Source organism: Moschus berezovskii, chromosome 7 (assembly GCF_049115385.1).
Source record: "Moschus berezovskii isolate FMDL1 chromosome 7, NW_MosBer_1.0, whole genome shotgun sequence".
NCBI lineage: Eukaryota > Metazoa > Chordata > Mammalia > Artiodactyla > Moschidae > Moschus > Moschus berezovskii.
In genome coordinates this window covers 43,342,678-43,355,688 of record NC_142466.1, presented here as the reverse complement: position 1 = coordinate 43,355,688, position 13,011 = coordinate 43,342,678, and the positions used below count along the sequence as shown (strand labels likewise).

The following is a 13,011-nucleotide window of genomic DNA, read 5'->3' as shown; positions in this document are numbered from 1 at the left end:
TCGACTTGATGGACATGAGTTTGAGTGAACTCCGGGAGTTGGTGATGGACAGGGAGGCCTGGCGTGCTGTGATTCATGGGGTCTCAAAGAGTCGGATACGACTGAGCGACTGAAATGAACTGAACTGAACTGAACTGAACTGAAACATGCCAGCAAATTTGGAAAACTCAGCAGTGGCCACAGGACTGGAAAAGGTCAGTTTTCATTTCTAGTCCAAAGAAAGGCAATGCCAAAGAATGCTCAAACTATGGCACGATTGCATTTATCTCACATGCTAGTAAAGTAATGCTCAAAATTCTCCAAGCCAGGCTTCAACAGACATGAACCATGAACTACCAGATGCTCAAGCTGGTATTAGAAAAGGCAGAAGAGCCAGAGATCAAATTGCCAAATTTGATGATCTGTTGGATCATCAAAAAAGCAAGAGAGTTCCAGAAAAAACATCAATTTCTGCTTTATTGACTATGCCAAAGCCTTTGACTGTGTGGATCACAACAAACCCTGGAAAATTCTTCAAGTGATGGGAATACCAGACCACCTGACCTGCCTCTTGAGATATTTGTATGCAGGTCAGGAAGCCATAGTTAGAAATGGACATGGAACAAAAAACTGGTACTAATCAGGAAAGGAACACATCAAGGCTGAATATTGTCACCCTGCTTCTTTAACTTATATGCAGAGTACATCATGAGAAATGCTGGGCTGGAGGAAGCACAAGCTGTAATCAAGATTGCCAGGAGAAATATCATAATCTCAGATTTGCAGATGACACCACTCTTACGGCAGAGAGTGAAGAACTAAAGAGCCTCTTGATGAAAGTGAAAGAGGAGAGTGAAAAAGTTGGCTTAAAATTCAACATTCAGAAAACTAAGATCATGGCATCTGGTCCCATCACTTCATGGCAAATAGATGGGGAAACAGCGGAAACGGTGACAGGCTTTATTTTTTTCTGCTCCAATATCACTGCAGATGGTGCCTGCCGCCATGAAATTAAAAGACACTTGCTCCCTTGGAAGAAAAGTTATGACTAACCTAGACTCCAGTACTCTTGCCTGGAAAATCGCATGGACAGAGGAGCCTGGTTGGCTGCAGTCCATGGGGTCGCTACTAGTCGGACACGACTGAGCGACTTCACTTTCACACATTGGAGAAGGAAATGGCAACCCACTCCAGTGTTCTTGCCTGGAGAATCCCAGGGACAGCGGAGCCTGGTCGGCTGCCGTCTATGGAGTCGCACAGAGTCAGACACGACTGAGGCGACTTAGCAGCAGCAGCAGACAGCATATTAAAAGGCAGAGACATTACTTTGCCGACAAAGGTCCATCTAGTCAAAGCTATGGTTTTTCCAGTGGTCATGTATGGATGTGAGAGTTGGACTATAAACAAAGCTGAGCACCAAAGAATTGATTGTTCTGAACTGTTGTGTTGGAGAAGACTCTTTAGTGTCCCTTGGACTGCAAGGATATCCAACTAGTCTGTCCTAAAGAAAAGCAGCTCTGAATATTCATTGGAAGGACTGATGCTAAAGCTGACACTCCAATACTTTGGCCACCAATGTGAATAACTGACTCATTTGAAAAGCCCCTGATGCTGGGAAAGATTGAAGTCGGGAGGAGAAGGGGATGACAGAGGATGAGATGGTTGTATGGCATCAGCAACTCAATGGACATGAGTTTGTGTAAACTCTGGGAGCTGGTGATGGCCAAGGAGGCCTGGCATGCTGCAGTCCATGGGGTCGCAAAGAGTCAGCCACTACTGAGTGACTGAACTGAATTGAACTAACAAGAAACAAATACTTAGAGAAAATCAGCTGTTGTATCCCTTTGATACCAATAGAAGATAACCCACCAATTCCATAAAACAACACAAATAGGGCTGAAAAAGGAAAAAGAAAGTGTCTTTATTTTCTGAGAGGATGACTGAAATAATATGCTTAAATGCAATGTATGAAATAGCCTGAAACTTCCCTTCCTTAGTCTCTTTCAAAACCAAATTTTAAAAATAAGGAAAAAAATATGGCATGTCTCTTAACACTGAGAAGATATTTGTAGAGATAATGGCAAATATCCACCTGGCAACCATGTAGTCACCAAATATCTACAAGACATTAAGTATAAGGAACTAAGGTAAAGTCAACAACAAAAAGTCTGAACTGGATATAATGGTGGGCAAGCAGGTCATGGACTTTGAAATATGGCCTTAGTTTATGAGCTGTTTGATTCTGGGCAAATTACCTATGACTTCCCTGTGCTTACATATGACTCACAGGTAAAATATATTGTTTAGTAGATTAAATGAGTGAACACCTAAGGGTTTAGTATTACTTGGAAAATAGTAATGGCCCACTAATTTGTAACTGTTGTGATTATGTTAAAAAGATTAAGTGGTAGAAGAAACTCCTTTGCTAGCACTCACCTTTCACATAGAACGAGTGAAAAAAAGGCTAACATTTTGATGTGGAAGCAGAAGTTTCTCCTGCTGACCAAGTCATCAGGATGAGTCTAAAAGTGAAATGCCCTTCACGTGGTTGGCCAAAGGAGAAGCTGAGAACAATCAATCAAGTAATGGACAAACTGATAAAGTTACTTGATCTGTAAGACTGGGCACCCTGGGGCACATAATCGCTCTGGCAGCACAAGTGGCAGGAGCTTAGACAATAAAGTTGACTTTTCTTGCCTTGTGGGTTTTTTTTTTTTTTTGTATATGTGTGATGGGGAATCAGGATTCCTACCTCTGTAGACAATAAGGAGAAAAATACAGCAACACAGAAGAGGGCCTCTCCAGTTAGAGGAAAGATGATCTGATGTGGATGAATGGTTCAATATCCTTAACTATTACTGTGGCTAAAAGAGCAGAGATCTATGTCTGAATTTAATTGGAGAATGAGAGGGTATGTGGGAAAGAACATAAAGGATACAGCAGTAGAAGAGATGATTCAGAAATCTGTATCAGAAAGATAAAGGCAACTTAAAATAATTAAGCTCTGAAAAGTTACTCCAACATAGGAGACAAAATTATAGTCTCCTGTTAAAAAACCAAAAACAGTCCAGCCTTGAAATTATCATAGTCTTTCTGTAAATATTCCTAAAAATGCCATATGGAATCCAGTTAACTTCATCAAGCAACTATTAGCACCTACTACAGTATAAAAGCTGAGATACAGTCATGCATAATCCATATAGTCCGTGACCTCTATGACTGCATGGCATATGTGATCTGCACACAGAGAGCTGAATAAGCTAAGTGTGAACCTATTTTATGAGAGTTCAGAGAATAAAAGGTTCAATTTTTCCTATGAGAAGAGGAATGGGGAATGAGCTTAAAAGTCTTCTCCAGGGTTTCAATTCAAATGTCTGTAAGATGAAACAGTTCCGATAAATAGATACACTGAATTGTGTGTTAAAAAAAATGAGTGGGGAGAGTTTGGAAAACTTGATAGTGCATGCCAGCTTAAAGACATTCAAGTTCAAAGTTAAGAAAAAAAATTATCATGTATATTAGCAGGATCGGCCTTTGTCATAACATAGGAAGTACTACGTAAGATGTACGTTAGATTATGAAGTAAGGTTACACATCATCAGGTAGAAAAAGGAAACAGGTAAAATGCTAGAGTGGATAAAGTCATCTGCTGAGAGTCAGAGATGAAAGTGTTACACTTGAAATATATACCTAGTGGTGGGTGGTGAAAGAGTAAACAACGAGGCACTAAGTGTGGGATTGGCCTCGATGATAAACGTAATACTAAGAAGTTCAGTCTTTATCTTGAAGGCCTTTAGAGCCACAGGATTAATTTCTATGTATCCTTAACAGCTTCATTTTAAGAGTTCAATGGTTTCTTTGGTCTTTCTTGAAAACATATTTATTACTATCAAAGATTCTAAACCCATAGCATTAAAGTGTTCTCTGTCACGGTGAAATATCTGATGGTATTTTTATGATGGAAAATACCTAAATTTTAAAATTTCTATTCAATTAAATAGTCAAATATTTATAAACAACTGGTTATTCATAGGATGAATGACTCATATCATATAGATACTATCCAAGTTCTTGTTGAATTTTTCTCCCTAAAGTTAGAAATATACATATACCTTTGAAAACAGTCCACAATTCATGTGTAAATAACAGTCTTGCACACTTTATAAAATGCTCTGTCCTAAGTGCTTTATGTGTATCATTTCCTATTATTTCACTTAATCTTCATCAGATTCTTACTGCTAAGACTAATGTTACCCCATTTTACAGATGAAGAAACAGAGGCTCACAGATAGGAAGGAACTGCCCAGAGGCACACAGCCAATAAGTGAACAAACCAGAGTTTTTACTCAGGCAGGCTCTCTCTCAGAGTGTGCACTCCCCCATCCAAGTAGTAGCTCTGCTTAGCTTCTGAGATCAGAGTGTGCACTCTCACTGTGGAGACTACATGTTCTGTATGAAGTGACTTTTTTCCCCACACTTGTTGAAAGAGATGTTAGCTCTTTTAGGAATGCTGTTAGGTCTGTCCTTCTCCTTGACCTTCTAAGGTCGTGTCTCTGCTTGTACTAGTCTGTTCTCATAAGTCCTTTTTATTATTGATCATTAGAATTTAGTTTGCTCATAATGATTTTTTTAGTCCTGCCACTTTTATTGCTTAGACAAAACTATTTAAGGGAAATTAATTTCTCCTTTTCCAGTCCCATCCCATTTTTGTTGTCTGCCACCAGTCTTTTTTCAGAAACTTCTCCTTTCTCACAGGATCTCTTTGGCAGAAGGCTTAGACTTACTTTGAGTTTGTTACTGCTGCTGCTGCTGCTAAGTCACTTCAGTCGTGTCCGACTCTGTGTGACCCCATAGATGGAAGCCGACCAGGCTCCCCCGTCCCTGGGATTCTCCAGGCAAGAACACTGGAGTGGGTTGCCATTTCCTTCTCCAATGTGTGAAAGTGAAGTTGCTCAGTCGTGTCTGACCCTTAGCGACCCCACGGACTGCAGCCTACCAGGCTCCTCCATCCATGGGATTTTCTAGGCAAGAGTACTGGAGTGGCTTGCCATTGCCTTCTCCGTGAGTTTGTTACTACTTCTTCATCAATTAGTAAAAGGAATTCAAGTCCATCATAAGAGAAATCATGAAGTCCAGTATTTAAACTCCAGAGTATTTTCTGTGATTATTTGCAACAGTGCTCATGGTAGCATCAGGATCCCTTTGTGACATGTAAACCAGCATTGCTGGAATACCAAAGGAGCAGTTGCTATTTGAAATGACTATCCTCTGCCACTCCATCAAAAAAATTACAGGTAACCAAGTCAAAGATTCATGATGCTCTGGAAGTTGGCTGTGTGGACACTGCCTCTCTAAATCAACAGGCCAAGATATCTTATCATACATGTGAGGTTTCTCTAATTTTTGTTTCTATTATTTTGTATATATAAATGTATGTGGTTTTTTTGCATGTAAGTGTATACACCTGTGTGTATGTATGCATGCATCTGTGTGAATTGCATTTTTGTCAGGGGACTTATGAGGGCAACATTTCTTGAATGAGGCCAAACTGCCTGTTTTTTCTCCTGTGGCCAAACTCTATCTGCAAATGTTTCATGTGTGGTTTTCATAATTAAGTTGATTTTGTGCCAAGCAGGAGCACCATGTAACCAGTTTCAGTGGTCCTTTGAGGTCTGCAAAGATGTTTGTATAACAGAACACACAGACTGCCTGCTAAAACCAATCAGAAATCTGATTTCATGATACAAAGGCATTTGCTCAATTAATAATAATTTTCTCAAATTAATGACAATAAGTTATAGTATTTCAGAATCATGCAAAAAAAAAAAAAACAAAAACAACTTCAACATTGCAGCAGATTTTCAAAGACCGCTATTCTTGTTAAAGAGGAGCAAGAAGTTGATTATAAGGTGAGGCTGATTGTACCTCCAACTTCTCAACTATCTTACTTGAACCAAACTCTGTCCTCGTCTCTTGATCTGATATACTGTTGCTAAGAAGATCAAACAGTAAAAGTAATGCATGGTGCAGTGCTTTGGAATTTGTAAAATACTCAATGAATAAAGAGTAATGTTATTATCAGTTTTTGTTAGGGTAAAAATGCTGGAAAAGAGAAATAAAACATTATCTTGTTTGGAATTTGCCAGGCCATTGTTTAACATCACTCCTCTAGCATGGGTTAGCCAGGTAAATTTTATTGTTTTTATTCTGACCTATCTGTGGTACCCAGCTTTTTATAAACCCTATTTCTAAAATCTACTATATTATGCTATAGTATAATATGGGATATGAATGAAAGTTATACTATTAAGTCATGATAGAAGTAGTTTATGATAGATGCTTCTTTACTTCTTTTATATAGTTTCTAAGTATTTGAATTACTTAGGTTACAAAAGACTACTGTGAAGTTACATGAACTATAATTTATATAGCAATAAACAACTGACCAGATATCTTTAATAATCTGTTAGCAATGGTACTTCAGGGGAATTCAGAAATTCCCTCGAATAAATCAGTTTAGTATTAAAAATGTATGAATACATTTATAGTAGAATCTGAGTGGTTATATAGAGAATGTTAGAATTAAGTACAAAATAATATACATTAAGAAAAATGCAGGTTCATTACTTCTGAGTACATAAAAAAATTCTTCCAAACTATAGGTTTTTGTACATATTTTATTAAACAAAAATTTAAAACTCAAAATAGGGTATTTTTGTATGTGACTTGATAATAATAATATGCAGAAGGCATCTTTAAGCAGTAAGAAATGAACTCTGTAAGCTTGTATGTTTATAATGTTGTTTTGTTCAGCATTTTTCCCTATAAATAGTAAAAAGTTTGTATCAGCCCAGCCCATAAGAATCTATCAAATAATAATTTGTATATATATATATATATACACACATGTATATGTATATATACATATATATTTTGAAATAATGTATTTATGTTTTCTCCAAAGAGAAAACAGCATGAACCATAGTTGCCTTTAACCCCCAGCGCTGGGGAGTCAGCTATGCACACTATCAAATCCTTCCTCTTGATGTTAGTATAGACCTCATTTGGCCAAAAAATACTCCCTGTATCATTTATAAAGGCAGTTACTCTCCCAGAGTATCAAGAGGTTAGAAAGAGAATATCCAGTGAGAAATCATTCGGTTTTGTGTTTCCCCACAAACGTTCTGACTGTGAGGAAAATGCTCTCAGAGGTTCTTACCTGCAGTGTACAACCATCGGACCTGCATCAGGAGGGTTACAGGTTTTGACTCTCCGTAAGAAAGCTAGAAAAGGTGTTGGGTGTTCTGGAACACCATGATCAGGCCAGGCAGTGAACTGGAATTGTCTTACTTCTCTCTTCTCACTTGAACCATTCTGTGAAGTAAGAACAGTGACTGAAATTCTGTGTTCTGAGCCTCAAGCTGTATGATGCGTAATAACATGGGAAAGGTAACATGTAGATGTGCTCTCTTAATTCCTTCCCCTGTCCTGTGTTCCTTGGGAAGAAATACTCTTTGGAGTTATAACTATAAGCTATTTGTAAATGACAAATATTTGCTCAGGAAGACAAAATTCCTAGGTGAGAAGCATTCCATTTCTCAGGTTTAACTATCAGGAGTGCTCCCGTCATATTTTACAGAAATAACTAGTTCTTCTTCATCCAGTCTTCATTTGCCGAAACTTTCATTCAGAGCAAGAGTTCCATATTTATTGACAAATCACTAGACAAGGAGAAAAACTGCTGAACGATAATGGAAGAATCATTTCTTTCTTCATTGTTGCCAGTAGAATCAAGATTTAAGTAAAGCCTTGAAATATTTGATTTCTCAAAACAAGCTTTCTTTAAATAATGGAAAGGGGAAAGACAGGGGGAAAAAAAGCAAACCTTGTAAAGTGCAAATGTTCGAACACAATATGTGGCCAGCTCCACTGTATCTAGCAGCGTCACTTGGACCAGCCCATGGGTTTCTGTGCCTCTGCTGGGCCAATACTGGTCACACTTCACCTAGAAGAAACAAGTGACACATTCAGGGCAGATTCTCATCAATTTCTCTATTAGCTTTATTTTAAGTTGCTGTTGAAGGAAAACAGCTTTTCTGCATTTCATTTTATGTTGATCTTTTTCTGGCGTGCATTCTTGTTATCCCAATATATGTAAATTACTGCTCTGATGCCAATGTAAACCACATTTTTCAAACTGGTAGGAATACTAAGCAGTAACAGATTCAATTTTCCTAGAGAAAAATAAATTGCAGATTGTCGCCAAGTAGAATAAGGAGAGAGGTATTTGAAACTTCAGAGGACTTGAAAAGAAAACACAAATTTGTTCTAGGATAGATGTTAGGAATCGCTTCAGAAAGATTACACTTAGGCACTTAAATGACATGGTGAGATAGTTAGTGTTCATCCATCAAGGTTTAAAAGGCACAAACGATTTCATCTTGAGCTATCTCAAAATATGCTTGTTTAAAGAAAAGTAGAAATAATTTGTAAATCTGTCAAAGTATAACAAACAACACATCATTTTTCTTTAATACAAGATAAATGGTATGTGCATCAAAAACAAATGAAATATGTAAAGTCTGGGGGAAAAGAACTGTCTGTTCTTTAAAAAGTCTCAGAGGGTCACACACTAGCAGTGGCAAAGTTTAAATAATTTAAAACCCATTCATTTCAGATGAATAATCTACAGTGATTATGTGAAGTTGGACAATAAAAGCACATAAAAAGTATTCAATGCAATTAATTTAATATTCAACAAAGAATAATTCCAAATCTGCTGTATGCCTCGAATTTACTGAATGTGCCTTTGGGCATTAAAAAGCATAATGAAAAATAGCAAAGATAATACTGTATTTTCTAGTAAGACAATATATCAGAATATATTTACCCTTTCCATCTCAGATTAAAAGAAAAAAAATGGGAGTAGTTCTTAGTTGAAGCCAATTAAAATGTATGTCTCTAGGTAAAGAAATCTAGTACTATTTTATATTAGTACATCTTCTACTTGAAAAATATTTGAAAATTACGATCTTTGGATTTCAACAGAAGCAATGAGGCATTATTATAGGTACTTGGATTTTTGGCTCAGTAAATAGAATTACTTGGTAATTATTTGCTTTATGTTGAACATAAATATTATTCAGTTCAGTTCAGTTCAGTCGCTCAGTCGTGTCCGACTCTTTGCGACACCATGAACCACAGCACGTCAGGCCTCCCTGTCCATCACCAACTCCCAGAGTTCACTCAAACTCATGTCCACAGAGTCGGTGATGCCATCCTCTGTTGTCCCCTTCTCCTCCCGCCCCCAACCTTTCCCAGCATCAGAGTCTTTTTATTACCATTCTGTAAATAATACTGTAATTTTCTGTTTCACAACTAAAGTATTTGCTGCTCAGAGTCAGCCTCTTTCTGTGTAGATACCAGACCTTGTGAAAAGGGAGAGGATTGATCCTCTACACAGTTTCCTAGACAAGATAAAAGAAAAGGTACAGTTACAGAGGAAGGCAGAGCCTGCATTCTCAAGGTCTGGCTCCAATGCCTTTATCTCAACTGTGAGACCCACACAACATTATCTATTTCAAGAAAAACGAACAAGAGTGGTTCACCATAAAAATGGAGAATTATGTCTTAGTAAGATTTTTTTTAAAGGCTTGCATTTTTTAGATGCACAAAATATTCTTCTGTTTCATATTTCTATCATATATTCTAACTTACATAACACAAGGGAAAGATAGTTCTTTAAGGAGAATATTGATGTAGAAAGACCAGGGTTTGGTACCTCTGTGTATTCTCTAGCCATCCATTAAAACCCAAGTTGTACTTGGACAAATTTAGAAAAGGCTACTACCCTCATAGAGCCCACATTTCTTAAGTAACCCTAATTCAGATAGAAAAAAAAAGAAAATCACAAAAATGAAGTCAGAGGATCTATTCTAAACCATGAAATAGATGTCAAGTTGATGTCTTGCTGCAAAAGACAAAAGAAACTGGAGGCCTCTTATTGCAACATTTGAAGGGATGCCAATAATGTACTGAGTTTAGGAATCAACAGAGAAACTCAAAACTCATGATTTAAGAGTCTCAGCTGAACACGAGTCCTTTCAAATCAAAACCAACAGGTCATATCCCAGGAGGACAAATGCCACTATGATGGGTACAAAAACAGCAAGTTAATGCAACAAAATGAACTAGTACAATTCAGTACAATTCACCAAACCCAGTTCAATGTAATTATGTTTCAAAGCTGAAAAATGGTTATCCTTAAGACCTGTTAGTGAGGCAAGACAAAGGAAAACAAGAAAAGAACCATAAGCCAGCCTTTATGTGACCTCTGGAAAAATGACTCCATGATTGAGTGACTTTCCATCTACAAATCCACTCCATCCCTAAAATGCAGGAAAACTTAAACTTATAATAATTATTTTAAAGTTGAGAACTGCAATTATTTTTGGCTTAGTTAGACTCTAACCTCTTTAGGAAAAAAATATTCCACAAAATATTACTATAAGGAGTAAATATTGTGAACACTTTTTAGCTAAAAGAATAAAGAAATAGTTCTCGTACTCATTTTAAAGAATGTATTCTAGTCTTACTCTTTACTAAAAAAAAAAAAAAAAAATCCCTCTAAAATATTTTAAGTGCAACTGCAAAAACTAGGAGCAACTTTTTAAAAAGTCAATATATTTAAACATCTGTGTTTTTTCTCAAGAAATATTTTGCAAGGGGAGTTTATGAAAAAATAAATGTTTTACTGTATGTACACATTCACATGTACAGTCTCAGCAGTGGGATTAGAAGGGTTGCCTGAGCCCTCTGAGCAGCAACACATGCTTCCCGTCAGCACAAGGACAGTAACACTTCTTTTCTCTACCTCATTCTCTGAGTAGACTGTATAGGTTCCACCCTGAGGGCTAAATTTAAGGGCTTAGACTTACCGACAAATATTCCTTTAAGCCTTGCATTATTAGCCGTACACTAAACAAATAATTTCTGATTGTAATGTTAGAGAGGGAGTCAGAAGTCTAGTGAGCAAATGAAACAACTGACAAAGAATTAATCTCTAAAATATAAAAGCAGCTCCTTCAACTCAATTCCAGAAAAATAAACGACCCAATCAAAAAATGGGCCAAAGAACTAAACAGACATTTCTCCAAAGAAGACATACAGATGGCTAACAAACACATGAAAAAATGCTCAACATCCCTCATAATCAGAGAAATGCAAATCAAAACCACAATGAGATATCATTTCACACCAGTCAGAATGACTGCTATCCAAAAGTCTACATGCAATAAATGCTGGAGAGGGTTGGAGAGAAGGGAACCCTCTTACACTGTTGGTGGGAATGCAAACTAGTACAGCCACTATGGAGAACAGTGTGGAGATTCCTCAGAAAACTGGAAATAGAATTGCCATATGATCCAGCAATTGTACTCCTGGGCATACACACTGAGGAAAACGGAATTGAAAGAGACACGTGTACTCCAATGTTCATCGCAGCACTGTTTATAATAGCCAGGACATGGAAGCAACCTAGATGTCCATCTGCAGACGAATGGATAAGAAAGCTGTGGTACATATACACAATGGAGTATTAGTCAGACATTAAAAAGAATGCATTTGAATCAGTTCTAATGAGGTGGATGAAACTAGAGCCTATTATACAGAGTAAAGTAAGACAGAAAGAAAAACACCAATACAGTACACTAACGCATATATATGGAATTTAGAAAGATGGAAATGACAACCCTGTATACAAGACAGCAAAAGAGACACAGATGTTTAGAACAGTCTTTGGGACTCTGTGGGAGAGGATGAGGGTGGGATGATTTGGGAGAATGGCATTGAAATATGTATATTATCATATGTGAAATGAATCGCCAGTTCAGGGTAGATGCATATTACAGGATGCTTGGGGCTGGTGTGCGGGGATGACCCAGAGGGAGGATAAGGGAAGGAGGGAAGTGGGAGGGGGGTTTGGGAGGGGGAACTCATGTATACCCGGGGCAGATTCATGTCAATGTATGGCAAAACCAACCAATATAATATTGTAAAATAATTAGCCTCCAATAAAAATAATAAAAAAAGAAAAAAATTAAAAGGATACAGAAGAATAATATAAATTATATATATATATTTCCTAACTAGCTAATACAAATTAGCTAGCTCTGTTTCCCTCTCTTGAAATATTTTCTTTAGCAATAACCCTCCCCCACTACCAGCTTTTTTTTCCCTGGGAGAAGAATGTCAGATGGTATTTCTAGAGAGTTACTACTTGTTAGGCTTCATGCATAGAACTGAGTGTGAGAGTTAAGATGTGCTGTACAGAAGGCTCCCTTTGGGGTATACAGAAGGCGGGAGTTACAGTACAGATACTGATGTCTGTCTTTTCTTATTTGCTTCTGAAGTGACTACAAGTGGCCTTCAGGACTGATTCATGGAAGGTCAGGCAGTTTCACTGTTTGACCAGTAAGCTGCTTCTCTATTTCCAAGACCAAAGCCTTGTGGCCTCTTCTATAAAATGGGAATGATTATCTCCTGCATGACAGGTTTATTGTAAGAGTTGGAAATCTTATACCTGAAACTTTGAACCTAATGGCCAACACAAATAGGTATCCAGTGGGAATATTTATTATTAGATAACCATGTTCTCAGCTTTTGTGTTTGTTGTTATAAACCACTGACATCATTCTGAATGTGAAAAATTGAGTATATTATTAATCCTAGCAGTTATGTATTTAGGATTTTCTAGATGGGAGGTGCGGAGAAGGCAATGGCACCCCACTCCAGTACTCTTGCCTGGAAAATCCCATGGACGGAGGAACCTGGAAGGCTGTAGTTCCTGGGGTCGCTAGGAGTTGGACATGACTGAGCGACTTCACTTTCCACTTTCATGCATTGGAGAAGGAAATGGCACCCCACTCCAGTATTCTTGCCTGGAGAATCCCAGGGATGGGGGAGCCTGGTGGGCTGCTGTCTGTGGGGTCACACAGAGTTGGACACGACTGAAGCGACTTGGCAGCAGCAGCA

At 37.7% G+C, this 13,011-nt stretch overlaps 1 protein-coding gene across 4 annotated transcripts in view; it reads right to left on the bottom strand.

Annotated features, from left to right (window-relative positions):
- The window catches only part of PTPRD (protein tyrosine phosphatase receptor type D), a 581,445-nt gene that overhangs the window by 45,862 nt on the left and 522,572 nt on the right, over positions 1-13,011 (bottom strand). For all 4 annotated transcript variants that reach the window (XM_055428235.2, XM_055428237.2, XM_088837900.1 and 1 more), the window contains 2 exons: positions 7,865-7,984; positions 7,199-7,353 (listed from right to left, as the gene is read on the bottom strand). In XM_055428235.2, coding sequence (XP_055284210.1) covers positions 7,199-7,353; positions 7,865-7,984 — 275 coding nt within the window. The remainder of the gene's footprint in view (positions 1-7,198; positions 7,354-7,864; positions 7,985-13,011) is intronic.